The sequence below is a fragment of the Haliotis rubra genome, unplaced genomic scaffold, assembly GCF_003918875.1.
Source record: "Haliotis rubra isolate DU_JTF1 unplaced genomic scaffold, ASM391887v1 Scf428, whole genome shotgun sequence".
In the NCBI taxonomy this organism is placed as follows: domain Eukaryota; kingdom Metazoa; phylum Mollusca; class Gastropoda; order Lepetellida; family Haliotidae; genus Haliotis; species Haliotis rubra.
In genome coordinates this window covers 166,549-183,279 of record NW_025767111.1, presented here as the reverse complement: position 1 = coordinate 183,279, position 16,731 = coordinate 166,549, and the positions used below count along the sequence as shown (strand labels likewise).

The 16,731-nt window shown below is 41.6% G+C and overlaps 1 protein-coding gene across 1 annotated transcript in view; it reads right to left on the bottom strand.

The window, feature by feature from the left end:
- Nucleotides 1-1,789: 1,789 nt before the first annotated feature.
- LOC124288892 (protocadherin Fat 4-like) overlaps nt 1,790-16,731 on the bottom strand; it is a 49,381-nt gene continuing 34,439 nt past the window's right edge. The window contains exons 44-62 of the mRNA XM_046725480.1: nt 15,945-16,544; nt 15,647-15,762; nt 15,106-15,213; nt 14,410-14,581; nt 13,766-13,857; nt 13,511-13,651; nt 12,901-13,006; nt 12,262-12,665; nt 11,203-11,362; nt 10,547-10,681; nt 9,880-10,022; nt 9,248-9,451; nt 8,910-8,998; nt 8,118-8,201; nt 7,413-7,481; nt 6,208-6,423; nt 5,493-5,630; nt 4,890-4,961; nt 1,790-3,705 (exon numbers count right to left, since the gene is read on the bottom strand). Of these exons, the coding sequence (XP_046581436.1) occupies nt 3,183-3,705; nt 4,890-4,961; nt 5,493-5,630; nt 6,208-6,423; nt 7,413-7,481; nt 8,118-8,201; nt 8,910-8,998; nt 9,248-9,451; nt 9,880-10,022; nt 10,547-10,681; nt 11,203-11,362; nt 12,262-12,665; nt 12,901-13,006; nt 13,511-13,651; nt 13,766-13,857; nt 14,410-14,581; nt 15,106-15,213; nt 15,647-15,762; nt 15,945-16,544 (3,572 nt within the window). The 3' untranslated portion in view covers nt 1,790-3,182. The remainder of the gene's footprint in view (nt 3,706-4,889; nt 4,962-5,492; nt 5,631-6,207; nt 6,424-7,412; nt 7,482-8,117; nt 8,202-8,909; nt 8,999-9,247; nt 9,452-9,879; nt 10,023-10,546; nt 10,682-11,202; nt 11,363-12,261; nt 12,666-12,900; nt 13,007-13,510; nt 13,652-13,765; nt 13,858-14,409; nt 14,582-15,105; nt 15,214-15,646; nt 15,763-15,944; nt 16,545-16,731) is intronic.

The window sequence follows — 16,731 nt, the reverse complement described above, 5'->3', positions numbered from 1 at the left end:
TGGTTGGGTCTGTGTTCGGTTTTCCAGCTAGTTGCACCCAGTAATATACCTAATGTGGACATAATTGGGTCATACGGTTCAATGAGGCCATGCTCAACCGAATATCACGGAATATAAATGCGCGTGATTATTTCCTGTAGGTCACAATTGTTGGGTAACGGGATCATCCAGTATGCATCAGCATGTAATTCAGTAAACCGTGGAGTAATTGTAAGCATGTGTATGGTCAGCTTGTAATAATGACCGCTAAATGGAATTATATATATTGTTTTCTGTTGTTGTTACATTTTATGAAAGTTTGCTTAGAATCAAACATATTGTAACCTCAAAATCGATTTGATTTTCTCATGTTCCCCCAGCCTAGTGCTGATCGTTGTGTTTACACTAGTCATCGTTTAATTTGAAGAAACAATTGACTTAGATGTTGTTCAACAGTAGATTTGCCATGTGGCATTAGCAGACAAACAGTTTGGTTTTGGAAATATATATTTATGTCATTGTTAATGAGAATTCAATAAATATTTGTAAAAGTGAGCTTGTTATTAACATGGTGTATGTGTGATAACATCAGGTCACGATAGGACCCCTTCAGGAAGTTCAATCCAATGACAATAGACAGCAAACACAGTCCCCTGGAAGCCAAACAGTCCGTTTAGATTCATCGTCCGGAATGTGGAGTGTTTGGAGCGATGAGGTTATACTCTCTATGTCTACAGGAGTGGATCCCGTTCCTAGATGGTTTAGTGCTAATAAAATCTACGATAACTTCACACTTGAACACAGTCTCCTCCCAGTGACCAGTTCGTGAAGTGGCACCTGATGTTTGGGGTCATACGTAGCACACAGCGAAGAGCCTGTGTGGAGTCCATTGAAACGGAGATAAAGCTTCTCTGTGATAGTTTCTGCGGTTTGAGATTTAAGACTGACAAATGTCATTTAAAGTCGAGCGCGTTAGCTGTGGAAATCACAGCGGGGACGAAAGGCAACAGGGTAGGATTTGTGTTTCACTACCAGTCTGGTGAATGCCGTTTCTGTACTGTCGAACTGGACTGTAAACTTTGATGATTTTTATGAATCTAGTAGGTCGTCATGGAACCATTACGATTTTAGATCAAATTCGTCTCCAATCACCTCATAGTTCGCTGACGTCCGATTCTGACGACATGTTTGTTTACAAACAATAAGGTCAGCGAGGTTAAATCAGAATCGATTATCCCACAATCGTGCTTGAATTTGAAACTGGAACTGAACCCGCACGACAAAACGAAACGACAATAATATTGACATGGCACTGCCCAGGGTTTGAATTAGTTTAGATACATGGACAACAAGAAGTCATCAATATCCCCGCAATGGCAAAATACTCTTCATGAATATGTCTACTAGTTATGGTTATGTCAAATGTTTTGGCATGTATATAGCAAAGTAGAAGGAGAGTATTGAAAGGTTTTTAAGTTCTGCTCCAGAAACCAGCACTACCACCAACTTCAGTCAAACGTGTTGCCATGGAAACGCAAAACATATTTTATTCAGAAATCCAAAACTACCGAAAGGCACCAGTATACCGCCAGATCTATATATGTGCCATGTTTGGAGAAGAAATAGTGAGCGCTTTTAAAGTTCTACTCCGGAACAGACGAATGTGCAGGGACGGAGTCCATTTTTATACCCCCCGCAAAACGCGTTGCGGGGGATAATTACTAGTATATACTTTCCACAACATTCACTTTCCGCTATGCGAAGACATTACACAACTTGCTCAAACAACTGTGAAAGATGCGTACACAAATACGACAAAAACGTATTTATTTCATGATGAAATACTAGTACATTCTTCCTGAAGTATATGCAAAGAACATTAATGCATGAAGAAAATACTTATGTCTGTTTTTTATCAACTGCCGGATGAAATTCTTAATATAACAAGTGTAGGGGATTAAAGAGATGATATTGCTTTCGCAATAAGTACTTAATTTGTATGAAAACAAATACTGACAGCACACAAATTTGTAACGTCAACAGCTGCCGGGTGTCTTATTCACACTTGATTCATGTAACTTTCATACACTAGCTAATTATGTATTTAAATACATGTTAAAAACAAATCATATGTGCATCACAAAATCCATTCAAAACAGACAGTTATAACTCCCGTGTAATATATGCAATGCCTCATAGACAACCACAGGCTTCACACACAGCGGTTGGTCACAGACTCTCAGTTGTCACACGTTGTTGTCACAGTCACATGTCGACGTAGCAAGTCTTATATTTAAAAATATGAAAGATATAAATAATGTTGAAGGTCGGGGTACATCTTCCTCCATCAATTAAACATCGACGGACTCATTCATACAATCCCATACATCCACCATTCTCTCTTTCTATGGATTGGTGTCTCGATATATCACTACTCCCGACTTCGTGACATCCGAACATGGCTGTGTGTTACGTACCCAATACATAGGGACTATCTGTGAGTCGTTATAACTACATTCTCGATGTACGGTGTGTCAAATATGAAAAAAATGTATTGCAGATTTCAGACGCGTTTCATCTCACACATCAGGAGTTAAATTGAAATATACAGTACTTGAGTATCAATGTGCATCATAAATGTGTATAAAAATAGAGTATATATATCAACACATACATGATATATTAAACCGATGATAAGTAAAATATAATAAACACGCTCCGTCACGCTTAAAGTCTGTATACAGATTATTGCACTCGTTTGGTTTTGTTGACAATACACCACGATGGCTGGCCTGCACCACCGTGGACCCTTACACCAGTAAAAGTGCTATTAGAAACAGCTGGCAACATCATAAACATACGAGCTGGTTGTGTGGTTTACATTCCCATACAGCGACGCTCAGTTAAGGCACACGTTATCGATTAGTATTGACTTGCCTCGGTCAGCTGGTTCGATTGTTGGGATAGTACTTGTTATTACTCGGGTAGGACATTTTTATGAAGATGATGATGGTGATGATGCTGATGACATATGGATCATCAAATATCAATAGCAAGGGGGTTTGCCTTAGGTGTACTTCAGTGAATATTGCACGTATCACTGTAAAGTAACTGTGTCAACATTATGCGCGCTATTTATCCTGCTGAAGGCACACGCGAGCTATTCAGGTATCAATTTATGTGCCCTTTGTTGAACAATCTCCTCACAGCGAAGTGACCAATTCTCCCGAGCTGGCATCTCTTGTTGTGTCCAGCCATGGGTTATAATGTTTCTCTCTCCTCAACGTTTCTTGCACCAGGTTTTCACTGTCGGAAGAATTCCCACTGTCTGGAGGATTTACAGTCGTAAATGTAACATTTTTGGATTTGAGACTGGTTTTGTCGGCCCCAGCAGTATCAAAATTTTCTCTGCCTCGGGAAACTTCATCAGATACAGTGTTGGGATGAGAAACTATCTCGCCGGAAGTATTCGTTCCAGATGTTGATGGTATCGGCGCACCCAGCGCTGCGGGTGTATTTCCGCTTTCGACGTCATGTTCTTTCTTGTCAGTAGATGTCTCCGCGGTGTCAAACATTTGAATAACCCTGTCCAGCTCCAAACTAGCAAGCATGTTCCGCAGATCAATGATGTTGTCACTTTTGTGCTCATCGCCCAGAGTAATCACCCTTTCCTGCTCCTCCATAGACATCACCGACCTCCGTCTCGACCCCAGCATCCTCAGCGAGCTGACAAAAGAATTCACAGAAGAAGGGTTTACATTTTACAGTATCGGGAAAGCACGCCTGGGAAAATGTACCTAAACTTAATTGTGCCACATACTTAAACTTAAACAAGAGTAAGTTAGTGAATAATGTCTATTAGAACATAGGGTACTATGGTCAGAAATAATTTAGTGTACCTAAACGAAACAAGAGTTTGACAACGTGAACAAAAACCCAGGCCACACATTTCCCTCCAGATCCTCCATTCAGTCGGCTCGTGTACAGGAACGTATGCAGCTTTTTGAGAAAAAAAACGTGGTGTGTGTGTGTGTGCACACTCTTGAGAAAGGAGAGGGGTGGGGGGTTGCACACTTCATTTTTACGAGAGTTCAATGGTCTTTTAATAAACTGTCATTACAAAAGGGGGGAGGGGCGGACACACACACACACACACACACACACACACACACACACACTTCCTCTGGATCCGCCTATGCATGTAGCAAGCAGTGGATACTGGGAACAGATATTCTTCCCCACCCTGTACCATAAATTCAACTAGCAAATGTTATTTTGTTAAAAATAGTAATAAACTGACAAAAGAAGATTATAACGAAACATAAACACCAATAGTTCTTGAATGCAAATGCACACAATTAGTAATGGGTTAAGTGTTTTTTTTAGTTATAGCAAAGACTAGGATACAGGCATTCATGACATACTCTACATTTAGTGTATGCGCGTGTATACTAATCGGGCTGACGTGCACTACAAAAGGCTCATGCATAGTGGCTGTATCTACTGTCTACTCCGACATTTACTTACCTCAGTATAGAATCCTGTGTTGCGTCAACAAAGCATCAAATCAGGTTAATATGAAATCTTGTCCAACACGTCTATAGACGTACAATCAACGTTTGTGAAAATGTATACTCATGGAAACAAATTAAGTGTTCATTTATTCTTTTCCAGGTTTCTTCACAAGGTATTATACCACTGTGAGTGACATTCTGGAAACAAATAAAGAAACACTTGTACTTTCATGTGTTCCCTTATTCGTTTCTGTGAGTATATAGAATGGACTCACACGAGGAATAAGTTTTCTGAGCTTAATGAGTTGGAATTGTCTTCATGCTTCTGTGTTTATGTCTTTAAAATATCGCAATGTATTTATTGTTGCCATGACATTTGACGAATGACCAACTTACTCTGCCATTCTCGAGGAACGCAGATGAATCCCGGGATTGAAGTCTCTGGAAGCCGAGTCTTCACTAGCATCTCTGAAACACGGAATGTGTGACGTAAGCAATATGTGTGTATCTTTTCCAACAATCATGTGAATGGGTGACAATTAATCAGCAAGGTCCATATCTGTTTGTAACGTTTGAACCTATCGGAACTACAAAGTGTATCATAGACCCACGAATAGTGATACGAACGCTCAGGCCTTTGCCATACCAGTCACGATGTTTGAGGTCCCTCGACTTTAAAAGTCAGTGTTGATGAACCTTTATGGTCCGTGTAATTCTTTTCAAAGGGATCTCGCAAATGTATTAGAAGTCACATCACATCTTTCAGTGTAGCTTTACATATGGTACAAGGCAAACGGGGAATGTATGCACGGTCAAGTCAAGTTGTTTGCCCTGTAGCTGGGTACTGCTTGGATGTGTGAGGTACCTGGTGCGAGAAATCAACAGTTGTCCCGTTCAAACCGAAATCAGGAATGAATTTTAAATGCATCCTTCAAGGACAGAAAAACTCGTCTCTCCCATTGTAGTATCCACCCTGAGACAGCATCTACCAGGACTCACAGGTCAAGTGGCTCTGCAGTGTCTGAATCCAAGTTGGTCTCATTGAAGCCTTCGTCCACTGTCCTCTCCTCCGTCATCTTCTTCTGGCGTTGCCGAGCAATCTTAGCCTTCTCCTGCTTCTTGTTCCACTCCTCGTACCTAGTGACACACAGGTTAATATCTTACTAACTAGCACAGTGTGCCTTATCTACTTCCTACAGGTGCTTTGGCCTGCGTTAGCGAGTTGCGAGTTGACGCTTATTAGAAGATTACCAAGGCATAACACTGAAGGCAGCTTAATAGTAAAGAAAAGCCTCCAAAATCTTAAAGCCATTAGGAGACCTTCCTTTTCTTTGGCGAAACCGACAAGGAACGCTTAAAGCTTCACATCTCATTAAAAGAGCGAATCTGGGATTCGAACCCACAACGAGCAAATTTTGATAGAAAAGGGAGACAAATCTGCAACGTAAAACTTCATCCATTAAGAACGTATTTGTCGCCTAGTTTATCCATAAAATATAATATCCGTAGGAATTGATGGGTGTCATGAAAATACGGTGTTTTTCATAACTTTAATAATATCATTTGTTCTTTGAAGCAGCGGCCAAAAAACATCCTGTCCTAACAAATGACACCTCACATTCCCTGTAGTAGATAATAAACATACAACCCATAGCCTCGTAGAAAAATCCTACCATTCAACCAGTAAAATTCTTCTCTGAAAACCTTCACTCACTGTTTCCATATTTTGATGATGGCGGCAACTGCAGCCACGCTACCTATAAACATGACTCCGGCGATGACAATGATGGCAATCTCGGCTTCACTGATGACGTAGGGTTCCCTAGTAGTACTGTTGAACCTTGGTGTGATGGTCGGGGCGAGGGTAACAGTCAACACCCTCAACACTCCCAGCAGCTCATTGATGGCGACTTCGTTGGCCGTCACGAGACTGGAGAAAATGCTTCTGTCAGTTAGCAGTGTTGTCTACACAGTGTAGTGTAAACTCGTTAGCTTCATCTGTATCAATTAGCAGGAACTTCACGACCTTGGCGGAAGACTTAACACAATTTCACGACCTTGGTACATCACCTAACACAACTTCACGACCTTGGTACATCACCTAGCACAACTTCACGACCTTGCTACATCACCTTACGTTAACGTCAGTAACACCGTATACCATTTATTTCTATCATTGTGCAAACAATATTCTGCGTTGGACCCCTTGTACGTCGATATATCAGTCAACGAAACGTACTCATTCTTGTCTCTTTTATATAAATAATTAGCTGTTTTACTTCAGTGTACCGGGTTATCGCATAGCCATGATGACTCAAGATACCGACTATCCACCAGGGTGCTTGGCAAGCTAAGTATATCCTTAATTGTAGGGTAATCATTCTACAGAGTTACGGGCAGTAAGTATTCCAGATAATCATGTTGCTGAACCTGTTCTCAATATATCCTTTCTAGATGATACTGATGATGTCGAATAATACCCAGAACAATATTATTTATTATTTATTTATTATTTATTCTAAAATTTCTACTTTGGAAAACTTCATATTTTATAGTTCAGTTGATTTCGAGTTAACAAGATTTAGCTGCATATTTGTAACTAGCTAGGTCTGTGAGCTGTACATCAGTCAGGAGGCATGAGCAATTCAACAAAGGCGTTTTAAGAACATGAACAACAACTATCAAACAACAATCGAGGATATCGTTCCCATTTACCAAGGAATGGCTGCTACAATTACATGATGGCTGATAGGTACGTTTCGGTACCATTATTCCAAGTGCTTAGATTTACCAGCTCCATGAATACATATACATGTCGTGCCACGTGTGATGAAGGTAGATCAGTTCTAGTAAATACATAAATTATGGCTGTCAAGTAAATGTCATTTGTAAGGTTAACTAACTCTTTTAAAAACTGACCTCTTGACATTTTCAAAAGAAACCGCCTTCCCTGTTGTCGGGTCAATTGCATGGAAATACACGTCGGACCTGAAACAAATGTCACCACGTGTTTTAACATAACGCACACCCGATGAATCTGCCAGGCCTTAAACCGATTCCAAAGTCTAGCCATATCGGCTAATATATTTATGCCAACTCCATGGCGACATCATGCTGGACGGTTTCAGACAAATAGACGACTTGTGGAACAGAGATAACTGGGCTGTAAGTAACCTACGTTGACATGATCGTTGACATTATATGACAAGTCATTACATTGAAGTGCGATCTCAAACGGAATGTCGTTTTAATCTCACATATGCATTACTCAAGACTCATGAAAACGCAATAGCAGGCCCAAGGAATACTGGCCACAGATTATATATATGCATGTTCCAGAAAGTGATCTTATAGTTAGATCTATCGTAAATCCCAAAGTTATGTCAGATCGTCTCCTTTGATGGGTCTCTTTTGTAAACAACACTAAGTATATTATAGACAACTACAGACCACAAACGTAAAGACTCGTACACCAACTGGAGTTTTCTTAATGTCATGTACTTAACGTCTGTCAATCACAGCAGCCAGTGTATGTATGGCCATATGTCTGATTTCATGGCCGCCCTGAACAGTGGCTTGTACTGTTATCTGCCAGAGCGTGTTCACAATGATGACATCACTCACTTGGTCAAGACCAGCTTGCTGTTCTCTGTATGTGGTTCCACCGTCTCTAGCTGTACTTCCAGACCCAGGATCCGACTCAGATTCCTGCAAAGAACACAACAACCCTTCATATTGCAACATCACACATTGAGTGCACCCTCGTTCATATGTGGACATGAGTAAACATCGAACGTCTTCTGTAATGTTATGACAAGTATAGGGATTTAAGACAAGCAATAGGATTTTAAAGACAACAGGCCCTCGTGTCTTTGCGAAGATTAAAGATGAAAAAAAAATATTTTGAGATGAACCCCGACTCAAAATGCTTCACAGTACAATACTTCATGATGTATTGTACTATAAAGCATTTCGAGTCGGAGGTCATCTCAACTTTTTTATATTTTTTCAAAATCTTTAATCCTTGCAAGACACCAGGGCCTGTGATTTTAGGATCAGCAATGGGAATTTAATGACATGTAATGAGTTTTATGCAAGTTCATTGGAAGTTTAAGACAACTGAAGATATTGAAGCCAGGAAATGGGATTTTGTCAATCTGAATGGCACAGTGAGTTAAATATAACAGGAAGGAATAGGAAGATTTGAAAGACTTGATGGATGAACATTAATGCTTTCAGCATGTTTCACCCATTTCCTTCTCTCGTATGATAGTGGTGAAATAAAGTTTGAGATAACCGATGACACATTCATTGTTATGTAGGATTCATTTGGAACCCTGGTGCGCCTTTAATTAACCTGCTTGTCGATGTAATACAAACATAACACACAAGAGTATATAGCATGTGGGTACTCACGCAATGATGTTATCCTTGAGACTGTTAAACTCCGATGGTTGCATATGAGCTACCAGACCAAATCTCTCAGTCTCCTTCACAACTATAATCTGATAAAATAATACATTCTATTACATTCATTGCATTAAACCTCTGCAAAAAACTCAGGCGAATACAATAATCATTTAAAACATTGGCATATTTCTTACCCAACTATTGTCCCCACAAGTAAACACGATTCTCACTGAGGATGACATTCATGCGAATCTATAACGTGAGCTAAACCACACAAGCCATCAAGATAGGAGTACCTAACTGTATATATGTAGGGATGAGTGGTGAGCAAAATGAACAAGAACCTTAAGTTTCAAGGACGTGGAAGCACCGTTTCCGTCGTTGTCAGTTGCATTGACTGTCAGACTGAATTCCGTGGCGGTTACTGACACCATCTTGACGAGAGACCGAACTGCCCCGGAAGTAGGGTTCACTCCGAACTGAGTTGTGTCCCCGGAAGTAGCTGTGAACAGGATGACACTGTTAGCCCCTTCATCCGGGTCGACTGCCTGAAGAACGAGGTAGAATGACATGCTGTTAGTATACGTTCACTAGCACATGAAAACTGTCCTGTAGAATTAGGGTTTGTCATAGATGCAGTTAGTTCATGTACCGCTGTTCGTGATGGATGTTTGCTGAAGGTCAAGACCTGACACCCGGTGTCTCCATTGTGAGATATAATTGATATATGATTGTACGTGTAGGACCCCAGTAATGTGTGGCTTCCATTTTGTGAGCAGGATTTTATGTTACATAGGCACACATACTGTTAAGAATACAAATTCGGTGGTTTCTTGTCATGTGATGGCCCTTATTTCAGCTGCAAAGAAATTTTTAGCCACCGAATTTCAGCCACAATATGCCAATATACCCATTGAATGTCCATTACTCCATTGGATGTCCATTACTGTAATGCTCATCCCTAACAGTGCCTCACCCTGAGTTGAACCACCAGGTAATTTGCTGCAGCTGAGCTGGGGATACCGTACACCAGCGTCCCCCCGCCTGGTGCCTGGAGGCGGGGTGGGTTGTCGTTCTTGTCCTCGACTGTAACTATCACTTCTACAACATTGGACTCCGCTGGAAAATAATATTCGTGTTGATTGATATCAGTGAGTAGATATTATATAGCGTATGTATATTTATGTTAAAGATGGAACGTTGTACGTCGTAACGTACACAGCTTTGTTTTGTTCTTGAGTAGATCGGAATATCCAGTACTTTGTCTATCTTAACTATGGAAACAATCATACTGACAAAGAACAGTAAAATAACCAGTAATTGTAAGTTGCATAATTGGAATATTATGGGTAAATACATGTATACTGCACAACCAAACTGGCACGAATGATGCAAAAGTCACAGCATAACAAAGACTTAAGATATATTTAACCATGCTTCCCGCAGTTTCAAGAAAGTGTTTGGTTTTGTATATTTAGTAACTATTTCTACAGAAAAGACATCACCGTGGAAAACTCCACAACAGCTGTATACAAGTGATCTATCTCGGTCACATCAACCTCTGGCTACGTCCCGAATCCTAGTAATACTGATCCTGTGTATGGAGTGTGGCATGTTTTAAATCTACCAGATGAATATCTCACCTGCACGTTTAGATCTTGTCGAGGAAGGTAATACTATGGCAACTTGTATTTGTAACTTGTACTCTGATGATTGCTCCCGGTCCAAAGATTTTACGCATATTACCTCTCCAGTGGAACTGTTGACCATGAAGGCATCTTTAAATGAGAGGAATAGTCACATAGGTTAGACTGACCACAGTCGAGGTCAAGGCAAGGTGGGAAGGTGAACTGACAAGATTATTGCACTTAAATAGCGACGTGCATTCTCCACTATATACGGAGTCCGAGCCGTCCCGTATGTTATAATAACGTAATAACCTTGACCAAGTAACGCCTTTTGGTACAACACGATCAGGGTGAGTGAAGCGAGTATGGTTTTGCGCCGCTTTTAGCAGGGATCAAAGCCATGATAATTTAAATGGTTTATTTTTAAAATAAAAAATACTGGTTATTGTAGTAAAACGTTGAACACATGTACTATTTCGGATAATGTGCTGGTATGACTGAAAAACATCGTTTGTGCATTTCAATAATTTCACAATTTATTTGGTTATATTATACTACTGCTTCGTCTGGTTTCAGGGAAAGCATCTGTCTTGAATTTCATTTTAATGCGTTGTTGGGTCTCTATTAAACACATATGTATTTGCCCACGTGATTTTAAAGAATAGTCATACCTGTCTGTGAGGTCATCGTATACGTCACTGGGATTCCCTCGAGCTCTGCAGAGGTGTTTAGGTCCAGCAGTTTCACTGGTGGGGTCAAGTTCTCGGGAAGGCTCACGTGATATTCGGGTTGTGGAAACGTCACATCCGGTTTCGTTACGGAGACTAGTACCTGGTGGATATCAGTACTTTCTCTTAACGTTTTACTAGAGACGTTCCTCTCCATTATATACTACCGGTGCACTGATCCATACAAGTGAGAATAGAATGTTATGTTACGTTGCAGTCATTAGCATGATCAGTATTTCAGCTAAATCTCGTCTTCGTGGAAACAATCCAGTCCGGCTCAGCCAAACCTGAGCATGAGCAGCGGCTGGCGACGTTGACAGTCAGTCGGCAGAAACAAGTCGTGACACCTGAGTTCAGTTATCACCCTTCTGACATCCCTCCAGATGCTCACCCACCACTACAGTAAGTAATAACCAATTTGAAAGAATAACATTCAGACATATTTCTATTCCGGCCATCTGCACCTGGAACTGTATGCTAGAAGTCTGCCATAATAACAAAACCTTCACTGCCTATACATGTTATGTGTGTTTGTAGCATCGATAGGTTTCACAAGTTGTTGGTTTGACTCTATTCAGTAACCATTCTGGAATGAATGGATAAACCTTCAGGGAACATACCATGCCTCTGGTACTGTTCAAGTGAGAGTGATTTCACTATATGTAGTGGAGCAAATTCGGAGCAATGGCACCTACCCCTGAAAGCCGCTCGTTGTGCAAGTAATGACCGCGTAAATATATCAAAATTAACCGCAGAAATCTGACCAGTGACATCCTGTTGTGTACTGGTGTAAACAAATAAGTGCACGTTTTGACAACTGAAATAGCGTTATGGTATTGTCACATATTTTCGTAAGTGCTTTTATATGTTTTAGACACTAAAATATGACTTTTCGATCCTCAATATCACGTATTTTCGAGTTCCCGGTTAAGCTGTGACAGGGCGCTATAAAGCATAAATCATAATGGTTGATGAAACGAGTATCTATATAATGTGACTCACATTAGCAATGTCGGTACTTGGGGGAGTTCGTCCATCCGACGCCGTGACTGTGAGGAGTATGTTGCCCTGTGTGACGATATCCCCATCCACTGTCATTACGCCGGTATCGGGAACAATATCAAACAGGTTACCGTCGTTCCCGGAAGTTATCGTGTAGTAGAAGTTCCCGTTGCCGGCGTTGAGTGTAAGATTTAGCGGCGTCCCTACAGGGCTTGCTACAGACACAGACACTGAGTAGAAGTCGGGTGTGAACTGAGGCTTGGTGTCGTATGTGTCGTTCACGTGGACGGTGATGGTGGTGTTGGAGCTCAGGGAAGGAGTGCCGAGATCTTTGGCGATCACGGTCAAGTCATACACCTCTTTGTGTTCAAAGTCCAGTGAGCGCACAGAGGCCACTTTGCCATCTGAACAAGGTAGAATACAAATAGTATATGTCTGCAACGCATTCCTGTTAAACAGCATCTCATGCACTCTTGTATTGCACTAGACTAACTACTGCATTGAAATAGCGTAGATGGTGCATCAGTTAATGTACTGAGAGCAAATAAGCCGTCATCAATCCAATTGCAACTACGTAAGTTTACCAAGCTTGTTAAAGGACAGACAGAACTGAAACAATTCCCTCGATATGAGAATTACCTAGCGCGTCTATCTGGAAGACATCTGTTCCTGTGTCTGGTTGGAGGAAATATACCACACGTCCGTTCAGACCCTCGTCCGGATCTGTCGCCAGAACGTCCACCAACTGGATGAGGACAGGAAGACGGTAAACAGCGTCTTACAACAGCATTACGCATCCACAGCAGAACACATGACATCCATAATAAAACAATATCTGGAAACCTTTGAAAAGCACGTGTTTTCAAGAGAAAAGAGTTGACTATTTGACTGTCACAAAACAAGGCAAAACTCTTTCCTCAAAGATTTTAATTACGTTGCACTTAATTGGGTTGACGATAGTCGTCATATATGTCAGCTATAGATTTGTCCCAGTGCTTTACGTTAATTCTGGATATTTATATAGTCCATAACCTGTATTTGAGATGTGACATTTCCCGGGCAATTAATATACGCATGGATAAGCTCCAAGCTAGCCTGTTCTTTAGAACTACAGACATACATACGTACGTACACTATTGTGCGTACGTACGTATGTACATTACCCATGGGTATGCAGCGTACAGATGGCTATGGGAAGGACTGTACAACTGATCTCCGTATTGTATACCTGGGTATTTAGGTTACTCACCGCCTGACCAGGGGGACTGTTCTCTGTGATGTACACGATGTAGGGGACGTTGACGAACGTTGGGGCGTTGTCGTTAACGTCGGAGACAGTGACGATGACTTGTGCGGTGGAATTCAATGGTGCGGAGCCACCGTCCTTTGCCTGGTTCAGACAGGGTTAAGTTAATATCTCAACAAATTCGTCGAAGTCAGTATCTGTACATGGTAATTATAATGTTTCTATGGCAACACAACAGTTCCATGTTTGTCAACTCACCGTGACAGTCAGGACGTACGTCGCCTGCGTCTCTCTGTCAAGGGACCCGTTTAGACGCAGCTGGCCAGATGTTGGATCCAGTGTAAAAATATCTTAGTGGAAAAAATGAACTTTAGTATTATATTAACCCCCTGACAAATGATAACTTGAGTGATAAACACATGAAATATGATGAAAAAAGCACAAGGAACTCCATATTCGAACTCGTTAGTAAGGCAGTCATAAAGTATGATACAATTCTTTCCGTTCGAAGAATCGGGGAGAGTGGGGTAGCCTAGTGGTTAAAGCGTTCGCTCGTCACACCGAACGCCCGGGTTCGATCCACATATGGGTAGAATGTGTGGAGCACATTTCTGGTGTCCCCCGCCGTGATGTTGCTGGAATATTGCTAAAAGCGGCGTAAAACCAACTCACTCACTCATTAGAAGAATCATTAGTATCATGTTGGCGTCATGTACTGTGTTTCCCGCAAGTGGCTACATGTCTAAACGAGTGATCACACATGTTCTCAGACAACCATGGAGCCTCTAACGTTTCACGCTGAAGATACATTTTATACACTAACGAAAGCTAAGGTAAACGTTCTGGTTATACAATCGAATGACCGACGTAAACAAGACTGACGATGTTCCGTCCTGCTGTACCTGTTGAAGTTGTGAGGGTATATGTAACCCTGCCGTTCACACCGGCGTCCGAATCGGAGGCGGTAACCTGAGTCAGATTCTGAAGACTGGCATTCTCAGAAACGGTAACTCTATACACGGGTTGGGAGAAGGTGGGGACGTTGTCGTTCGCGTCACTCAACGTCACCATTACCTGTAATACATTATCAGGCGATATGTATAGAATCATTTCATGATGAGAGGTGCAATGTGACAGGTCTGGTCGGCTATATCGTTATACCGTAAACCTTTCAATTAGGCAAATATCTTAGGTCTAGCTCTGTTACCAGGTCCGTGAGTTTGTTTGACTGTAAGCACTAACCCTTTAAGTCTGTGCCTTTGTATGACATCAATTATGTAAAGGAATGACATATTCCATGCACACATTTCTAAAGGTAGCTTAATCGATAATACCTCCTTTTTGGAAAAGGGGCCTTGCGATTGTGTAGTTGCATATTTATAAAATGGGGGTGCATTCATAACGAAATGAGCTGCATTAGACAAGAGCAGTAAAACAATTGATTACGTAATTCACTACATGTAATGTAAAACGTCCACACGATTTGTTTACTTTGTCCTCCAGATCCGCGTAAACAATGCCTGTGACATGCAGTGTGACGTGTATCCTACAGAGCTGAAACATATATGTTTAACTACAACTCTTCACGTTACACTGACCACTGCATAGGCTGTCCTCTCCGGCACCCTCCCGTCTCGGACCTGCACGGCGAACGAGTACCGCTGCCTTGTCTCTCTGTCCAGCTTCTTTGTCGTCTTGATAGCACCCTGGGAATCAGACAAAGCTACAGTGAACATCAGTGTGTCACATACATACGTGAAAAGTGAAATTATGTACTTTTATGGGGCAGTTCTAAATGCCTAGGTAAATGAGTGAGTGAGTTTAGTTTTACGCCGCACTCAGCAATATTCCAGCTTTATGGCGGCGGTCTTGTGTCGACCAGACAATCCAGTGATCAACAACATGAGCATCGATCTACGCAACTATGATCCGATGACATGTGTCAACCAAGCCAGCGAGCCTGACCACCTGATCCCGTCAGTCGCCTCTTACGACAAGCAATGGATCAATTCTAACCCGGATCTTCACGGGTCCCCAGGTAAATCCCCAAACCAGTGTAATATATATGACGTACAACGTACTGTGTATAAGTGACTTTTAGCGGCAGTATAGCATAACGTCTTTGAGAAGGTGGCATACCGTGTTAGCGTTGATCTTAAAATGGTCTTCCGCCTGGACACTTCCAATCATGCTGTAGGTGAAGGTCACACCGGTTGCGTTTTTGGCACTTGCGACCACGTCACCGACCAGATAATCTGATACGAGTAGCATTCATATTTAAAACATTCGTAAATTCATCAATGATAATATTATTATAACTACACACAGCAATTACCTCGGTGAATACATCCTAATATTCCGGTGAATACGTCTCAGCTTCCTAGGGAGTATACCAGTTGTTACAATGTTCCACTCAAACCAGTGCTGTTTGTCTCACCTGCATTTTCTTCTTCTGGGATGGTGTAGTTGTAGACGTTGTTGCTGAAGGTGGGAGCGCCATCGTTGATCTCTTGAACAGACAAGTGCAAGGTCACATTGCTGCTTCTTGGATTTGTCCCATGATCCACTGCGACGATGGTAAGATCAAAGGTCGCGTTATTTGAGAAATTCCCAGACAAGATTCCCCTCTGAAACAACCTGTTTATCTCAAGTTGTTCTTTTATCCGGACCAGCCCGGTCTCAGAGTCTATACTGAACAGATTGCTGCCAGTTCCGGTCAGACTAAATGTAACTTCTCCGTTTGGGCCAATATCATTGTCTCGGACTTGCGGAAGGGCTACGACGGTGCCGACGGGAGACTTCTCAAGGATGTTGGCGTAGATGGCGCTATTGTTACAGACGTTGAGATGACAGAACATCGGGTCGTTGTCATTGGCATCCAGAACCCGAACGTTGACGGTAGTTGACGACACACAAGGAGTGGACCCATTGTCTGATGCAAAAGCCTTGAACACGTAGTCAGGTGTCGTCTCTCGGTCTAAAGTGGCTATGGCTACCAGACTTCCGTTTTCTGTCACCGTAAATGTTCCTTGCGCAACTGTGGAACGACAATTTTCTCGATTTAAAAGAATCTTCATACTTGATTGATTGACCATATTTAAATGGCGGTCATTTTGATAGTAGTTAGAACTGACGAAGTAGAGTGTCTGTAGCCCTACTGGTTATGTTTAACATCTACAGGTATCAAAGTCGTCATATATAAGTGACGAATCGTGACGTCATAT